At 43.7% G+C, this 19,385-nt stretch overlaps 1 protein-coding gene across 1 annotated transcript; it reads left to right on the top strand.

Annotated features, from left to right (window-relative positions):
- The first annotated feature begins 338 nt into the window (after positions 1-338).
- Positions 339-16,475, top strand: SYT8 (synaptotagmin 8). Its single transcript, XM_056851957.1, has 8 exons — positions 339-447; positions 4,541-4,701; positions 6,222-6,317; positions 6,812-6,979; positions 10,139-10,306; positions 13,015-13,132; positions 14,471-14,604; positions 16,242-16,475. The coding sequence occupies exons 1-8, from the start codon at positions 339-341 to the stop codon at positions 16,473-16,475; spliced, it is 1,188 nt and encodes a 395-aa protein (XP_056707935.1).
- Positions 16,476-19,385: the final 2,910 nt, after the last annotated feature.

Below are 19,385 nucleotides of genomic sequence, written 5' to 3'. Positions count from 1 at the left end.
TTATGGAATCCCAAGGAAGGAACAGCAAACAGAAAGCACTTTCCACTTGCTGAAACAGCCCTTCTATGTCCCCTTCCAAACATCTCACCCTATATTTGAGCCCCAAGATTAGTAGATTCATACACTAATTAGATTATTATAATTTTTTAATGTTATTTGTAGTCCGCCATTCTCACTTGGTGTCATGGTTTCCCAGCACGCACACACCAAACAAATTAGGCCATTAAAAATTAACTGCATGCATAGAAGAGGTCAGAAGACCACAGGCTAAGGATAGATAACTGTTGGTCTCATTTATGTTTCCAGGTCATCCTTCCTGAGTCACGTCTGATACAACAATGTCTGGCATCACCGCTGCTCCCACCAGCCCCAACAGTACGACCGCAACTACTGTTCTAGCCACAACGGCGTCTAGCTTCATTGAAGGTCTTATTAACAAAATCCCATGTGAGTAAATTGAACTGGTTGAGTGAATACAAATGTTAAATTCAAAGGATTAATTGGAGTGCTTGACCTTCACTAGGGTTGCCAGCTCTGGGTTGGGAAATACCTGGAGATTTTGGGGGTGGAGGAGGGCAGGGTTTGGAGAGAAGCACTTCAATGCCATAGAATCCAATGGCCAAAGTGGCCATTTTCTCCAGGGGATCTGATCTCTATCGCCTGGAGATCAGTTGTAATACCTGGAGGTTGGAAACCCTAACCTTCATTTATAAGACAGAGTCTTTTCTCCTTTATAGCCTCCAGAAGATGAAGATAATTGGTGTTTTACTAACATTCACTTGAATTTTTGGAGAAGTAGAGTACAGGAACACATTTTGTTAATGAAACTGAATACAATCGTATATTAGTATATCCAATTCTATGGGATATAGTGGAAACCTTTTTTTTAGTGGAGAGGTTGGAATTATAACAGACATGCAGCAACCACAGATTTGAGTGCTTAGTACTAATCAAACCACACTATTTTTGACCTACCCAAGCTCCTCAGGGAGCCGGTGTGGTGTAGTGGTTAAGAGTGGTGGTTTGGAGTGGTGGACTCTGATCTGGAGAACCAGGTTTGATTCCCCACTCCTCCACATGAGTGTCGGAGGCTAATCTGGTGAAATGGGTTGGTTTCCCACACATGAAGCCAGCTGGGGGACCTTGGGCTAGTCACACTCTCTCAGCCTCACCAACCTCACAGGGTGTCTGTTGTGGGGAGGGGGGGGAGGTGATTGTAAGCCGGTTCGATTCTTCCTTAAGTGGCAGAGAAAGTCAGCATATAAAAATCAATTCTTGTTGTTGTTGTTGTTGTTGTTGTTGTTGTTGTTGTTGTTGTTCTTCTTCTTCTTCTTCTTCTTCTTCTTCTTCTTCTTCTTCTTCTTCTTCTTCTTCTTCTTCTTCTTCTTCTTCCTGCCAACAGAGCAATAGTGTTGTAAGTATTAGCAGAATTGGAAGCACATCTTGCAGGGCAAGGTTAGTCTGACAGTACAGAAAGAGGAAGTAGGAAAGAGCGAATTTGAGCGGCGGGTGCATCAGTTGTCGCTAAGTATATCAAGTAAAACTTACTTGTGGAAGCTAGAGCTGGCTGTGGGCAAGTGGAGGGGAGACTGCTTTGTTTGTTTGCTTGTTTGTCCGATTTCTATCCAACCGTTTCCTGACCAAAGTCAGGCTCAGGACGGCTAAAAGCAATTTCATCGGTTTTTAAATCATATACTATATATAAATTATAGTTAATACCGTTTGGTTCTATTAAAGTTCCAACAGCACCCTTAAAAACTTGTCATGGTAATGGGAGACCAAGTCATTGTTGACTGTTTCTCAGATAAGGTTGCCGGGTCGTTTGGATTGGCGGGCAATTGCCCACCAACCCATCTGCCGGCTCGGGAGTGGGGATTGCGGTCGGGCGGCCTCACCAACACAATTACGTCACTTCTGGTTGACATCTGGAAGCACTGCATCGCCACGGGCCACTTCACCACTAAACCCCCCAAATGCACACAATCCCTCGCTCCAGCTGCACCCCAAAAACCTCCTGCCAGAGGAGAGGGGGGACCTGGCAACCCTCTTCTTCAGAGCAGACTCCTGAATATTACATGACACTGTAGCAATTCTTCCTTTCCTTTCCTTTTATCCCTTAGAAGCTCCTTCATCAATTGATCTTGAGCAGCATGTAGCAGTTCTGGTAATGGTCAGTTTGGAGAGGGGGCTCACAAACAGGCAACAGTTCAGTTTTCACTTGTATGGGATGTAGGCACTATAATGTGGCCTACCCACATGGGAAACCACAAGAGCAGAAACACTTCCTGCACAAGCACCACTAAAATATGCAGAAGTTACACACAGTGCTCTCACACAGTTTTGCAGGGGATGATCAGGGAACATTGAGCCCCAGGAAATAATTATATCCCTTCAAACTGTTCCATTCCTAATTTCTGCCACTTCATTCTCAGATCACTCTTTTTCCTTCACGCCCCCCCCACACCTCTTCATAAAGTATGCAAAAATAATAGATATGTTAGGAGATTTGTATGAGCCCCGTGGCACAGAGTGGTAAGCTGCAGCACTGCAGTCCAAGCTCTGCTCGCGACCTGAGTTCGATCCCGACGAGAGTCGGTTTCAGGTAGCCGGCTCAAGGTTGACTCAGCTTCCATCCTTCCGAGGTCGGTAAAACGAGTACCCAGCTTGCTGGGGGTAAAGGGAAGATGACTGAGGAAGGCACTGGCAAACCACCCCGTAAACAAAGCCGGCCTAGTAAACGTCGGGATGTGACGTCACCCCATGGGTCAGGAATGACCAGGTGCTTGCAGAGGGGACCTTTATCTTTTTAAGGAGATTTGTAAAATAATAGATATGTAAGGAGATTTGTAAAACTGTCCACCATCTTAAAAGTATAAACTGAAGATGGGTGTCTTGTAGGTTATCCGGGCTGTGTAACCGTGGTCTTGGTATTTTCTTTCCTGACGTTTCGCCCGCAGCTGTGGCAGGCATCTTCAGAGGAGTAACATTGAAGGACAGTGTCTCTCAGTGTCAAGTGTGTAGGAAGAGTAATATATAGTCAGAAAGGGGTTGGGTTTGAGCTGAATCATTGTCCTGCAAAAAGCATCAAAGGTAATGTGCTAATCATTGTCCTGTAAGTATCAAGATAATGTGCTAATGAGGGTGTGGTATGTTAATATGGAACCATTGTATCCTGAAGTGATCTGTTAATGTGTGAAATCCAAAGCTAATCTGCATGGCTATTATTGACTGTAGTCTTTGTTAGTCTGGAGGTTTTCAGGACAGGAAGCCAAGCCTTATTCGAGACCACGGTTACACAGCCCGGAAAACCTACAAGAACCAATCTCTTCTTTTCTGTTAAAGTTGTGCTGATGTTTATGAATTTCAATGGCTTCTCTGTGCAATCTGACAAAATAGTTGGTAGAATTGTCCAGTCTTTCAGTGTCTTGGAATAAGACCCTCTGCCCTGTTTGTGTCAGTCCGTGAAAGCCTTCAACAATGTTTTGAAGATGGGTGCTTTAAAAAGAAGAGACAGTACAAATTGTAAATAAAAATGGTTGTTCATCAACAAGCTATAACCACAAATGTGTTTCTATATATTGGTCTCTTTCTATTTAGTCTTTTGACTTTGACAAAATAAAGGGAGAGCAGAAATTATTTGGCTGCTTGCAACTGTACCCATGAGGAAGCTGATCTACAAATTTTATGGAAACCTGTGTGTCCTTTCCCCCTTCTACAAAAGGGCATTTCCTTTAAGGGAAAAAGGAGCCCACGCTCTTTCTAACTATGCCATCTGGTGGTAGCCATTATAACAAATGAAAATAAGCGTTCCACAATGTGAAATTCCAAAGAATACACCTCAGTACTATGGGATAAGCACATTAATTGGTTTCTTTCTCTGTAACAATTAGCAGAGAAATTTATTAACGTTGTGGATTCTGAACTTGGCTTTTCTAGGAAGAACGGTGTTCACATGAGACAAATAGAGATACCAATATCAAAACCTTCTGTCAGAAATGAAAAGAATATGGGAAATGACCACCAGAAAAATAGTTTCTATTATTCTGGGGGTAATATGAACAAGGAGCCCCGTGGCACAGAGGGGTAAGCTGCAGTACTGCAGTCCAAAGCTCTGCTCCCGACCTGAGTTCGATCCCGACGGAAGTCGGTTTCAGGTCGCCGGCTCAAGGTTGACTCAGCCTTCCATCCTTCCGAGGTCGGTGAAATGAGTACCCAGCTTGCTGGGGGTAAAGGGAAGATGATTGGGGAAGGCACTGGCAAACCACACCGCAAACAAAGTCTGCCTAGTAAATGTTGGGATGTGACGTCACCCCATGGGTCAGGAATGACCCGGTGCTTGCACAGGGAACCTTTACCTTTTTAATATGAACAAGGATGTGTGTTTTATTGTTTTAAGTTTTGATATTTAAGTGTGGCCATTTTAATGATTTCCCTGATGTTATAAAGCTGTGCTCGGGATTTCTGAAGATAACTCCTTTTGGACAAGGTTGCTATGCAGATAGGTAACAATTCTTCTTTTTTGTTCCCAATCCTATGGTAGTACCCAGATGGGCTCTCATAGCTATAGCTGTCGTAGTGTGTCTTGTCCTCCTCCTCCTCCTCATCTGCATCATTAAGTGCTGCTGCTGCAGGAAGAAACACAAGAAGAAGGAAAAAATCAATTTGGTTGGCATCAATGGCTCATCCACAACAGCCAGTCTGGTAGGTTTTTCTCACTTACTGCCCTTACTGTGACCAAAAGCAGGCAAACACCCTCTTGGGAGCTGAGATGTCATAAAATAGTAGTATTGTTTTAAGGCATAACTTGAACCCGAGTTTGTCCTCTGAGGGAAATTGATTCAGTGCTTCTTTCTGCCCAGCCTCAGCACAGTTTGGTGAGTGTAGATAGAAAGAAGCAGCACAGTACAAAAACAGAAGCCCAATTTCATGCAATCGGTCAACTGGTTTCAACAGAGGCTAAGGTTGAGCAGTTCTCAGTGCAATCCTATGCCGATTCATTCCAAATCTAGAAGAAGAAGAGTTGGTTTTTATATGCCGACTTTCTCTACTACTTAAGGGAGACTCAAACCGGCTTACGATCACCTTCCCTTCCCCTCCCCACAACAGACACCCTGTGAGATGGGTGGGGATGAATGTGATTTGCCCAAGGTCACCCAGCTGGCTTCATGTGTAGGAGTGGGGAAACAAATGCAGTTCACCAGATTAGCATCCGCCACTCATGAAGAGAAGCGGGGAATCAAACCCCGTTCTCCAGATCAGACTCCACAGCTCCAAACCACTACACCATGCTACTAAAGCCAATAGGCAATACTGTGACTCTGCACAGTATTGCATTGTGATTTATCTGAAATCCTGCTGTTCTTTCACATACACATGATACACATGAAGCTGCCTTATACTGAAACAGACCCTTGGTCCATCAAAGTCTGTATTGTCTATCCAGACCGGCAGTGGCTCTCCAGGGTCTCAGGCAGGGGTCTTTCACATCACCTACTTGCCTGGTCCCTTTAACTGAAGATGAAGGGGATTGAACCTGGGGCCTTCTGCATGCCAAGCAGATGCTCTGCCACTGAGCCATGGCCCCTCTCATTCCTTGTCTACAGACAAAAGCATGCAAATAAACAAAAGCGCTTGAGGAGCTGATTGATTGCAGTCAAAGGAAACAAGCAAAGGTTTAGGTGAAGGATCCTCGCATACCTATCATAGGTAAAGGCATCCTTTGCTCTAAAGAATGTGGCCTGTTAGGATGTATTTCTCAGTAAAGGGAAGATATCTGGAGGTAAGTCCGAGTGGAAAGTTTCTTGGAGACCTGGTAGTATTCCTGCTGCACTTGCTATGAGCACCAAATAAATTATGTTTGGGAAAGGCAATGGAGCAAAAATAAGGCACCTTGGAGGACTTGATGTTTGGGAGCAGACAACGTGGCAGTGGGCTACATCTTTAATGTGTCCTCTTTTGGAGTTTTTTTTGCTACAGTCCTGCCAAAGTCTGATTTTTCATTGTCTGGTTCCAAAATGACTGCTCCTTAATGTCACTCTAGCAGAGTACAGCAGTGACATTGTTCATGATGTATAAGCCATGTATCTTACATACTGCCTTTCTGCCTTCAAGGGCCAACTTGATATAGAAGTGCAACACACAGAGGGGAATTCCTTTTTTGTTCTGAATTGGCCAGATTTATAACTTTACCTTAAAGCCAGAGTACTATTTTCCTGACATAGGTCCAGCCTGATACGGAAGATATAGAGTGTGGCCTGGAGGATGAGAAACGCGGACGGCTGCAATATTCCCTGGATTATGACTTCCGTAGCCAGGAGGTATGCTTTTCAAACCCAAACTGAAATATTTACGTAGTACTGTCTTATTTCAAAACCACAATGTCTCCTCAATGTAATTTTCTTCTTCTCTCAACATTTCATACCTTTTTCATATAGCTGACCATGTAATTATTCATTCACTCTAATTAATTTCCAAAACCAGCAATAACTAGTATGCTGATGTTTTTTTTTTTGGTTTTTTTTTTAAATATTTGGCCCATCACTGCCTAGGATATCAATTCAGCTGATGTCTTAATCTAACCTATGGCTATTCATATGAGTCACTCCTGTCTTCTATTCTGAACAGCTTTATCTTCCTGTCTGTTTATAAACCCTTTTAAACAGTTAAAGAAGATCGAATTGGCTAACAACACATAGCCTGCATGCGTCTGTTACTTGCTTTCCCCGTTCCAGTAGCTGATTTCTACAGTATCCAAACTTTAATGCTCGTTGCTAGCAAATAAACAGTGTTTCAATACTGATACTTTTTAAAGTTGAAGGTTGGAGTAAAGCAGGCAGCAGATCTGAAGGCAATGGACAGTGGAGGTACTTCTGATCCCTACGTGATCGTCTATCTAACATCGGATATGAAGAAGAAGTATGAAACAAAGGTTTACCGTAAGACACTCAACCCTGTTTTCAACGACAGCTTCATTTTTCAGGTAGGAAGCAAATTTCTGGAGGAGCAGCTATGTTGTCTGCTGGAGTCGGACCAGCAAAGCATTTTTTGTAGCACCGTAAGACTGACAAATGTTTTGTAACTTAAGCTTTTGTGGACTTTTGTGAGCCACGTTTTTCAGATGTCTAAGGAAGTGGGCTCTGGCTTATGAAATGGTTGCCACGACAAATGTATTACTCTGTAAGGTCCCACCAAGTAAGAAACCCGCAATTCTTTGTCATGTAACTGGCCCATTCATGTTTGGCTCAGCACTGTATATTTGTATACAGGATATACTTTAAGTAAATGAGTCCAATGGCTTGGTGTAGCATAACCATATAAATGGCTAGGAGTCATATGAAGATCGTAGTGCACCTATCTAAGGTAAGTTCTATTGAAATCAGTGGGACAACTTCCACGTAACGTATTTTGGATCAGAGTGCAAGCTGTCTTTTCAGAAAAAGGTCCTGGAGGTTTGCCGTTATGTAGGCAAAATAGTTTGAGGTGGTGAGCATAAGGAATGAAACTTCTGATATTTTTTTAATTTTTATTTTATTAGATTTTTATCCTGCCGTATCCCTACCAAAGTAGTATCATTATACACCTTGAACCCAGGAGGCCAAGGACGCTTGACATTTATCTCCAAAAGTTATGGGAGGGCAGTCAGAAGTAGTACAAACAAGGGACTTATAATGATCAAAGGATGAAACATCCTTGTTATGAAAAAGGAACGACATGATGGATATTTGTAAAATTATGAATGGCATGAGAGAGAAATTGCTCTCAAAAGAACCCCTCTAATGCTTGAAGTAATTGATCAGAAGTAGGTTCAGGATCAGTAAAAGGAATTATCTCTCCATATAATGCCTTGCATTTCTGGATTCAATGCCACACAATGTGGTGATAACTATCAGTTTACATGGCTTTAAAAATAAGTACATACATTCATGGATGAAAGGACCAATACCCATAATATCTAAACATAGAATCTTTGGGCTTTTCCACATTCTCATTTTCCTTGCTTGTAAGTGCTTGTTTCTTCAGGGGGGTCAGTTCCGCAATTGTTTTGCTCCCTCTAGTGGTCGGTATGATATCAAACACCTTTTAAGTCCGGCATAAAAACGTGCAGTTTAAATATGCAGGGAGATATGCTGGATTTAGAGCCCATTCCTGGGGGATGGGGGTTTCCAAGGAAGCCAGAGGCTGCAAAGCTGCACGGCCTGCACAGCGGCTTGCTGCCAGCAAAGCAAACAAAAAAATAAATAAAATAAAAATTATTTTATTTTTAAAACCCCATGGAACACCCCATACAGTTCCATGGGGCTGCGCCACAATTTTGCAGGTGTATCTCAATGCCTGCCAAATGGCGCATTTGGAGCCCGAAAATGGTTAGGAAACTGCCTAAAGGCAGCTCTGCCCCCGGGAACGCCCTCCTGGATGCCGGTGCTGGGAGATACGCTGGGAAAATGCCGTTGAGAGGCAGTGTTGGGGCCTGAGCGCCGCGCTGCTGCCAGCATCCAGGGGGGTGTCCGTGCCAGCATGCATGGCACAACTTGTGGCACGGACGCCGGCATAGGGGTCATGTTGGCTCTTGTGAGGATCCGCCCCCCCCTTTCAGGAATGGGCTGTTAAAGCTGTTTAATATCAAATAGACCACTAGAGGGAGCAAAACACATGTGGAATTGAATCCCCCCCCCCAAGAAAAAGGAACTTAGAAGTGAGGAAATTAAGAATGCAGAAAAGCCCTTCATATTCAAACACTGTATCGGGGTTACCGCACTTTGTATTCCCAGCAATGTAAAGAGTTTGAAAATGTTGTAAAAAACATCGCTTTAAAAGGGTTTTTGGATACCACGGCTTATAAATGGCTGAAAGACGTCTTCACAGCTAAAGGGGACAAACAAAGTGCAAACAGTATTTTTTATAACGTTTTCAAACTCTTAATACATCGGTGGGAATACATAGAAAGTGCGAACAGTATTTTTCATAACGTTTTCAAACTCTTAATACATCGGTTCTTGTAGGTTATCCGGGCTGTGTAACCGTGGTCTTGGTATTTTCTTTCCTGACGTTTCGCCCACAGCTGTGGCAGGCCTCTTCAGAGGAGGAACACTGAAGGACAGTGTCTCTCAGTGTCAAGTGTGTAGGAAGAGTAATATATATAGTCAGATAGGGGTTGGGTTTTGAGCTGAGTCATTGTGATCTCGTCAGAGCTCAGAAGCTAAGCAGGGTCAGCCCTGGTTAGTATTTGGATGGGAGACCACCAAGGAAGACCAGGGTTGCTGTGCAGAGGAAGGCGCTGGCAAACCACCTCTGTTCGTCTCTTGCCATGAAAACCCCAAGAGGGGTCGCCATAAGTCATCTGCGACTTGACGACACTTTACACGCACACACCGCTTAGGCGGATCTTTGGACTAATTCAGTCAGACAATTATTGTATTCTTAAGTGGAGTATGTACTTACATAAAGCAGAAATGGGTTGCAATTCTATGTACACTTACTTGGGTATAAGCTAGGGTTGCCAGGTCCCTCTTTGGCACTGGCTGGAGGTTTTTGGGGTGAAGCCTGAGGAGGGCGGGGTTTGGGGAGGGACTTCAGTGCCATAGAATCCCATTGCCAAAGTGGCCATTTTTTCCAAGTGAACCGATTTCTATTGGCTGGAGATCAGTTATAATAGCAGGAATTATTAAGTTTGTTGTGAATAAAAAATCATTTTAAGTTAGAGCTTAATAATTATTTCACTAATAATATACTTCTTCTTAATTGTATTTCAGCTCAACAATTACTTTGATAAAATACATATTTTGTTATGTGCAAATGGCTTTAGATACCTATTAGGTCCATAAATTATATATTCAACACAAAAAACAGCGACAATTTGTTGTTGACAAAGGACAGCTGGACATATAAAGGGCCCCATGACCTTCAATAGCTTAGGGCCTCATCAAACCTAAATCTGGCCCTGGCAGGAGGTTTTTGGGGTGGACCCTGAGGAGGGCAGGGTTTGGGGATGGGGGGGGACTTCAATGCTATTGAGTCCAATTGCCAACTGGCCATTTTCTCCAGGTGAACTGATCTCTGTCGGCTGGAGATCAGCCGTAATAGCAGGAGATCTTCAGCTAGTACCTGGAGGGTGGCAACCCTATTCTTGCTACCTTTCCAGATACCCCAGGCAGAGGTAGCTGAGTCCACCCTGGTGATGCAGGTGTACGATTTCAATCGTTTTTCCAAACATGACATCATTGGCGAGATGCGGCTGCCACTTGGGGATGTTGACTTGCAACACGTTATTGAGCAATGGCACGAGCTCACCGCGGCCAGCAAGATTGAGGTTGGTATTTCAGGCAAGTAGGTGGTAAAAATGCTGCTTGTCAGTGTGGACTGGGAAAATATCCTGCTATAATCACCCCCGTTAGCATCGTTGGTTGATTCCCCCTTATCCCCAGAAAAAAGCAACTTGTTGTGCAATTGTTTATAAATGAAATTTCATTGGTGATGTTGTATATTAGACATAGATTAAATGAGGGGGGAGAAAATCTTGCCCAAGTATGCTTAGACTGTGAGTAGGAACATAGCATGATGTTTGTATGGCCCAGTCCTGCGCTATATAATGCAGGGGCAACACTTTCTTTTATTTGTTTGTTTGTTTACTCCAGCTTTGAACACATGAAGCTGCTTTATACTGGTCCATCAAAGTCAGTATTGTCTACTCAGACCAGCAGTGGCTCTCCAGGGTCTCAGGTGGAGGTCTTTCACATCACCTATTTGCGTAGTCCCTTTAACTGGAAATGCCAGGGATTGAACCTGGGACCTTCTGCATGCCAAGCAGAGGCTCTACCACGGAGCCACGGCCCCTCCCTTAAGTCATGTTATTAATTGTGGTAGGAATCAGTTGCAACCATGAGCAATGGACTCAGTAACCATCAATTTACTGTGACTTGTGAATGCATCCTATATCTGAGCATACTCTCACTTTCACCACTAACTTTATCTTTTACTGTATTTTGTTGCTTCACAATAAGACATATATGCAGGAAACTTTCCCTCTAACTTTCCCCTCACTTTTCTCCCCCAAGGCAGATGGAGAAATTTTCTAGCTTAATTAGGAATAAAACTAGCAACGTTTTTGCCACATTGTTCTTATTCCAAGCTATGAAAATTCTTACAGTTTGTAACATATGCCCTGCGAGCGGCAGAATTTATGTAATTTTCACTTAAGCAACCTTGTATAATCAGCTTATATAACGGCAAATGGATGCGGCCGATGTAATTAGCCTGACTGAACAAAAAAGGTTTCTTTTTTAAAAAAATACTTTTTATTGCTTTTTCCATAAAAATAATACATTTCTTATTTGGTATTCCATATAGCTTATCTTTCAATATATTTATGAATAATAATGCATAGCTTAATGCATACCTTCATAGTCAAAAACATATAATAATTTGAACTTCCCCCCCAACTTCCTCTAACCCATTCTTAATCAAGTCACTCCTTTATGTTACTATTTGTCTATTCCTTCTGAACTAGTATATATTTATTTATAATTGTCTATTTCTTTCTAGTGTCCATATATACTCCATAACTTAGTAACCCATTCTCTAATATATTCAATTAACATTAAAAATATTTAAAGATACTATTGGGATACATTGGCCATTGGCCAACATAATTGGTCAGATCAGCTGACATTACGACCAAATACTGTTGTCTTTTCCTATTTTTTTCTTTCAACACTGGCTTTCAGGATCTTCTTGAAGTCCATTTTGATCAGTCAGATGGCACTTGACACCAATAAGCAGATAAACATAGAACAGAAGCCCATTTTTATTCTCCAGATCCCCTGAAGAAAGACTGGATAGGCCTTTTTAGTGTGGGAAAACTGTCATGCCCTGCCGGCAAGCTTCCCACAGCATCTGGCCACTGCTGGAGACAGAATGTCGTGACAGATTCTCCTTTGATCGGATCGTTTCTATGGTCTTCCTATCTTTGCAGAATTTAAATAGTCCACTAGAGAGTGCTATGGGACAACCATGATGGCAAATGGTCCCATAGATTGCACAGGAATTTAACATAATTTGAGCATGCCATTAGGGAAATATATTTGCCATGTTTTGTTCGAGCAAAAAAAAAAAAAGTTCAAAATTTAGATTACTGCTCCTGCTGATATGCAGCAGCCAGCAATTCTCATTGCTAATTGGCTAATGATCTCACAACCCCACCTCCTTGACGCTGGGTCCCCCCCCCCATTTTTTTTTTAAAGAAAAATGTATATATTTTCTAAAAACCCTAAAGAGACCAACAAATATTCAGTGGAATAAATTTGCATGGAACAAACTGACTGGAGAGGAGAGTACCCCTGTGCATGTCTGGAGTGTACTTTTTTCACCTCTTTGCTAGCACAACTGTTCCACTTTCTTCTAACTGAGGTCAAGGGGGAAAACTTCCAGGGTCGGAATTATGGGTCTTTTATGCATGAGCACTTTGATGTACTTTCTCTGCTGGTCCGGCTTGGTTTTTCGTTGGGGTTATGCATGAGTTTTCTGTCCCTTAGAGATGACCTTGCGCCCAGCCCGTGCAATGTCTGTGTCTTCCCAATCCTGTTGTAATGCGATACTTCGATCTCCTCTGAGATCAGCCTGGGTCCTCATGTCAATCTGAGTCCCTGCCCCTTGAAATTGCTGCTCTCATGGAAGAGGGGAGCAGGGGAGGGGGGTTGACTTTTTTCTCACAGCCAATTACAAAGCAGCATTTTCAAGGGGTGGGGACTCAGACACTTCCAAATTTCTGCTGGTGATTCTACAGCACTCCGGGAACCCCAGGACTTTCTCCAGGGCAAACAACATGCATAGCATTTTAAGGATTTGGAACAGAAAAGTGTAGGTCAAGAGATCCTCAAACCCCAGGTAAAACTCCCAGGCATAAAAGACCATGGCTTCTAGACAATCTTGGATTCAGGCATTCTTAACTGGGCTTTTAACTGTCTGTCACTGTGTTGCATTCATCTTTACCGCCTTTTCCTGTCTTTTCATTTGCAACAGCAAGAGCGCCTTGGGGAGATTTGCTTTTCACTCAGATATGTTCCCAGCACTAGCAAATTAACTGTGGTCATCTTAGAAGCCAAGAAACTCAAGCGGATGGATGCACACGGATTGTCAGGTAACAGGGGAGGATAGCTGGAACTGACTGTAGAGAGTAAAGGGAAATGAAGCAGATGCTAAGGCCTGCTCATGCACATTGCTCACATAAAGTCTGGAATCACATTGAAGCTCCTTGACCTAACGTTACATGCTGAAAACCATAGCAAATATCTTTACTTGAATTTCCAGCAGCCATGTACAAGACTTGGATTTTTTTTAAAAAAGATCCATTCAAGGCCATGAAAGAGCACGTGTTGCTAGGTTTCTAGCCAGCATGGTGTAGTGGTTAAGAGTGGTGGACTCTAATCTGGAGAACCGGGTTTGATTCTCCACTCCTCCACATGAGCGGTGGATTCTAATCAGGTGAACCAGGTTTGTTTCCCTACTCCCACACATGAAGCCTGCTGAAGGATCTTGTGCTAGTCACAGTTCTCCGAACTCTCTCAGCCCCACCTACCTCACAAGGTGTCTGTTGTGTCGAGAGGAAGGGAAGGAGATCGTAAGCCAGTTTGAGAATCCTTAAAGGTAGAGAAAATTGGGGTATAAAAACCAACAAAGTTTGGGTCATACTTTGAGCAAGTCTTTGTTTTAGGAGCTGGCGGGACTTTATCTCATCCACATTCAAACAACTAAAACCATCATTTTCACCTCATGGCATACCTTTCTGTCAAATCAGCCGGAGAGCGCATGACCTGCTCAAAACTACCAATGAATTAATTGGGGAGCAATCGATTAGATTAGACCAGGGAGAACACCCTGCTCTGGACGGCCCAGGCTAGCCTGATCTCGTCAGATCTCAGAAGCTAAGAAGGATCTGCCCTGGTTAGAATTTGGATAGGAGACCTCCAAGGACTACTCAGGTCATGATGCGGAGGCAGGCAATGGCAAACTACCTCTGTTAGTCTCTTGCCTTGAAAACCCTTTGGGGTTGCCATGAGTTGGCTACAACTTGCCGACACTTTACAAGCACACATAACAGATTAGAATCTGGATGTGAATATCCAAACCTGACACTTCAGTCACTATGGAAGGGATCCTACATTATTCTATGGGACTTACTCCCAGGAGGTGTCCTTAGGATTGTAGCCTATAGCTCCCAGGAGGTGTCCCTAGGTTGGAATCTACTGACCAAATGTGAAGAAGGAGCTAGGATCCGCCACAAAGTTCCAAAAGACAGACGTGGATTATGTGAATACACCCTTGAGGAAGGTTGATGTCAGAGGAATATGGTCCCATTATGAATAAAATTGCTTTATACCAGCCACATTTTTTGGGGTGGGGGGAGGCTTTTGAAATCCAGAGTTTCCTCTGATTATAACACTAAATAGATTTCTTTCACTGCTCTACTCTGTCCCAGATCCCTATGTCAAAGTGCAAGTTACTTTGAACAAAAAGAAATGGAAGAAAAAGAAGACAAGTATGAAGAAAAACACATTAAGTCCCTACTTCAATGAGGCGTTTGTTTTTGAAGTGCCCTTCAGTTTGATTCAGGTAAGTCCCTCTATTTACGAGACATCATTCAAAGGCAGATGCTTGGAAGGAATTATTAATTTAGACTGTGGACCCTCTAACTCAGGGGTCTCTAACCTTTTCGAGCCTGTGGGTACCTTTTGAACTGACACATTGTGGTGGGCAAAGCCACAAAATGGCAGCTACAGAAGGTAGAACCAGTCACACAACGGCTGCTGCAGCTTACTTTCACTCACACAGTGAAGATCCTTGTGCTGTGGTAGCAACTGTTGCAGAAACAACGTTTTTAAAAATCCGTACATCCAGTCAATATCTCCACTAGCCCATCAGAAGCCTTGCTAGGCAAAAGTCCCACCTGGCCCTGCCTATTAAAAAGAAAGTACTTGGAGGGCACCAGAAAAGGTGGCAGCAGGCACCCTGGCACTCACGGGCACCATATGGGGGACGTCTGCTCTAACTCAAGCCAGCAGCATGAATTTCAGTTATACTGAATTATGTTTAGATGACCCTGACCTGGATGGCCCAGGCTAGGCTGATCTTGACAGGTCTCACAAGCTAAGCAGAGTTGGCCCTGGTTGCTACTTGGATGGGAGACCTCCAAGGAAATTCAGGGTTGCAGAGGCAGGCAATGGCACGCTACCACTGTCCATCTCTTGCCTTGACAATCCTATGTTTCAGCTGAGACTTTACATACACACACGCACATGCTTAGATGGCCAGATCCGACCCGGTAATCACACCTCTGTTACTGGACCTCTCATTCACTACTATAGCAGCATCCCAGTCTCCAGGAGTACTTGGGTGTCTATGGAAGCTGGGGAAGTCCATGGGCACTGGGCACTCTGAGCAAACTATGCTTCTCAAGGTTCCTTGGCACCTTGTAAAATAGTGTTGTTAGTTGAGCTCTATTCTGAGAAAGTGGTTCATGTTATAAAGGTAAAGGCCCCCTGTGCAAGCACCCGGTCATTCCTGACCCATGGGGTGACATCACATCCCAACATTTACTAGGCAGACTATGTTTACAGGGTGGTTTGCTGTTGCCTTCCCCAGTCATCTTCCCTTTACCCCCAGCAGGCTGGGTACTCATTTTATCCACCTCGGGAGGATGGAAGGCTGAGTCAACCTGGAGCCGGCTACCTGAAACCGACTTCCATCGGGATTGAACTCAGGTCGTGAGCAGAGCTTGGACTGCAGTACTGCAGCTTACCACTCTGCACCACGTGGCTCATGTTCATGTTATACCATGCCTTTATTGTGTGTGAGGGGAAACTTTCCCCAAACTGGGAAAAAGCCAGCTGGGAGAGCCAGCGTTGTGTAGAGGTTGAGAACGGTGGTTTGGAGAGGTGGACTCTAATCTGCAGAACCGGGTTTGATTCCCCACTCCTCCACATGAGCGGCGGAGGCTAATCTGGTGAACTGGGTTTGTTTCCCCACTCCTACACACGAAGCCAGCTGGGCCAGTCACTCTCTCTCAGCTCCACCTACCCCACAGGGTGTCTGTTGTGGGGAAGGGAAGTTGATTGTAAGCCAGTTTGATTCTCCCTTAAGTGGTAGAGAAAGTCGGCATATAAAAACCAGCTCTTCTTCTTCAAACTCATTTCTTCCTCATTATCTCTTCCTTTGCCTCTCCTTTTATGGCCTTTTGTGTCTTCTTCTAGAATATCGACTTGGTGATTTCAGTCTGGGATCATGACAAAATGACCAAGGATGACCAGATCGGCAAGGTGTTCTTGGGTTGCAGAGCGACAGGCAACCAGCTGCGTCATTGGTCAGATATGCTAGCCAATCCCCGCAGGCCGGTTGCGCAGTGGCACAGCCTCCAGCCTGTGGAAGATGTTGACAAAACCTTGGGGCTGAAGTCTCGCTTCAAGTTGCCGATACCCGGCAGCTAAAGCAGAAGAGCTGCCTTTAGTCCTCTCTGACTTGATAAGGGAATAATCCATTCCAGGATCGAAGGACGAGTTTGCAAAAATGAGCTGATTATCCACATTGTAGAAGACGACAGCCTGGGCTGTGAAACATCTGGATGTTTTAGAAATGTAACTAAAAGAATGAGGATGAGAATTAACCCTGGACCAAGCGAAAGGCGATTCATTCTGTCTGCAGTGCGCCGCCTTGGAAAGAATCCCATCTTTCAGGCTGATGGTGATGTACGTGGTAGTATTTCTGATACGTGATGTGGCCATGCAAGATTGGATTGGAAGCCATGATGTTACTACCGTGTGGGGAAGGCAGCATGTTTACTTGTGTGGAGCCACTGCTTTTACCATGCCCAAAGAGAAGAGAACCATTAGGATGTGAACATAATTGCAGTCATGGTCATCACCCATGTTAATATTTTACCATGCAAGCTACAGAAACAATCATTAATAAAGGGCTCGTTAAATGCAAGGCAACACTCAAATGCTTCTTTCAACTTTGCTGCTAGCTATTTAAACAGATTTTAGGAGATTTTTTTTGAATGAGACAGTGTCAACATTGAATGTGTGTATATATATATAGAGAGAGCGTATGTGTATGTATGAGGAGCAAACAAATTGTGTTGTTAATTCACTGTTCTCCAGGGATCTCAGGCCTGTATCAGTTCCACTTCTCTTCCCAACTTGGCTTGTGCCTCCTTATCAGCTGTGCTGTTTTTTGATGGGCTATTTCTCACATGGATGCATGCTAGTTAGTGGCTCCTTATGCCCATAAACTATACAGGAACTTTGCCAATACTTGTACTCATTATCCCTAGTCCAGGGGTCTCAAAACTGCGGCTCCAGAGCCGCATGCGGCTCTTTGGCCTGTTGAGTGTGGCTCTCCGAACTTGGTTCGGAGCCCCTACTCTTGTGCCCGCTCGCTCTGGCAGCTGGACTGCGGAGCCGGCGCGCCTGAGAGAGAGAAAGCGGGTGAGCGGGCGCGCTGTCTCTCCCCCCCCCCGCTGTGGAGAATGGCTGGGTCCCCCTTTCCCTTGCCCTCAATGGTTGGGAGGCTAAAGCCTCCCCTCCCCTCCCCTCTAGCTGCGTGATTGCTGGGCGGGCAGCTCAGCGGTTCCTGCCCCCCCGCCTATCAGCTGTTGGGCAAGGCGGGCTTCCTTTGGTAGACCTGGCCTCCGGTTGAGTCCCATTGGGAGGCCATGTCTACCCACTGGCTTCCTTGGCGGTAGAGCTGGACTCTGAGGAGGGGAAAAAGTCCCCCTTCAGAGGCCAGGTCTACCGATTGGCTTCTATGGGCCTCCGGAGGCCAGGTCTACTGGCAAGAAAGCCAATGGGTAGACCTGGCCTCCCAATGGGACTCAGTCGGAGGCCAGGACTACCAATAGGCTTTTATGGCGGTAGACCAGGCCTCCAGACGAGGGCTCCGGACGGGGAGGGGGAAATGGCAGGGACTTACAATTTAATTTTTATCAATAAATAAGATCACTATTAAGTATGATATCAAGTTTTATTCAGTATACCTATAGTTTAATTAAGACTTAAAACTTTAATTAAAGTTTATTAAGTTAATAAACAGTGTACCTATCTATATGGTTTAAGTTTAAGAAATTTGGCTCTCAAAAGAAATCTCAATCGCTGTACTGTTGATATTTGGCTCTTGTGACTAATGAGTTTGCCGACCCCTGCCCTAGTCCAATCAGAACACGGGATTTACTGTGATGGCCTGGTCCCATCTTCCAGCCGTGGATTATGAAGGGACATTTTTATAGTATCCTGCACGGATCTGCGTCTCTTTAATTTTTTTTTCCATTTCTTGAAGCATTGCTTTCTCTACACTTATAGTTAAGCAATTACAGCGCCATCCTAAGAACACTTCCCTGGAAGTAAGTCCCATTGAATAGAGCTGAACAGGATTCTGAGTAGATCTGCGTAGGATTGTCCTGTAAATTGCTTAACTAGAAGTTTCAGCAATCTGCCCTCTGGATGAAACTTCAACCTCCACATGCTGTGTACTTATTGCTCATTGTTGTCCATTATGGGTTTCCATTGTAATCTCATTTGGAACTGCATTGTCCTTTGGGATTGCTCTTTTTTGGGTTAAGCAACTGTTAAAGAAAGTATAAACACACCTACAGTATGAAAGAGAATAAAAATTAAACAAATTAAAAAAGTATTAAAATGTCTATCTTCTGCTGGTTTAATCTTAAACTGCAAAAGTGAATCCAAGTGACATTACAAATCTTCCAGAAGATGTTCTGGCTTGTTGGAAGATGAAGACTCCCTAAATGCTTATTGGGTTATCCTTTACTATATGTTTTATGTGTGCCCCTTGTTTGGCAAACTATCAGCCATTTCCAAGTGCACAGATATAAATGCTTTGATGGTTTCTAAACAAGCAGATTAGACATTCCAGGTTGTTGTTGTTTTTTTGTGGCAGTATATATCAGTAGTGAGTATTGCCAACTTTTTAAAGAGGGGGGCTCTCCCAAGTTCTGAAGAGGGAATTCATGGAAATTGATGCAGCTTTATATATGAGAACCACTCAGCCCTCTTTTTTTTAAAACAAAAAAAGCACAGAGAAAATCTGAAATCTGATTACATTTAAGAAAACGAAGCACCTAATTGTGAAAATGTTAACTCAGAGCAGCATCTAAAAGAATAGGTGTTAATTTAACCCTGGAAGGTTTTGAAAGGCACAACATATAATAAAAAAGCAAAAGTTCTAACTATATTAATATAAATTGCTATTAGGTCATATTTATTAAATTAACCTGTACAGGGTTGCTAAAATGCCTATTTAGCTGTGTTGGTGGAACTTGGAGCCAGGGTGTTATGGTGGTAAAGAGTGTAGCTAGTATCAGGTTTAAATCCCCACTTGTCAAA

Source organism: Euleptes europaea, chromosome 6 (assembly GCF_029931775.1).
Source record: "Euleptes europaea isolate rEulEur1 chromosome 6, rEulEur1.hap1, whole genome shotgun sequence".
In the NCBI taxonomy this organism is placed as follows: domain Eukaryota; kingdom Metazoa; phylum Chordata; class Lepidosauria; order Squamata; family Sphaerodactylidae; genus Euleptes; species Euleptes europaea.
Note: the sequence above shows the minus strand (reverse complement) of the source record. Positions and strands in the feature narration are given on the sequence as shown.

Bases quoted from the DNA above. Each gene is read 5' to 3' on its own strand.
- SYT8 (XM_056851957.1), top strand. From the start codon at position 339: ATGTCTGGCATCACCGCTGCTCCCACCAGCCCCAACAGTACGACCGCA. The intron at 6,318-6,811 runs GTATGCTTTTCA...TACTTTTTAAAG, and splicing joins ATGACTTCCGTAGCCAGGAG to TTGAAGGTTGGAGTAAAGCA. The intron at 14,605-16,241 runs GTAAGTCCCTCT...GTCTTCTTCTAG, and splicing joins TGCCCTTCAGTTTGATTCAG to AATATCGACTTGGTGATTTC.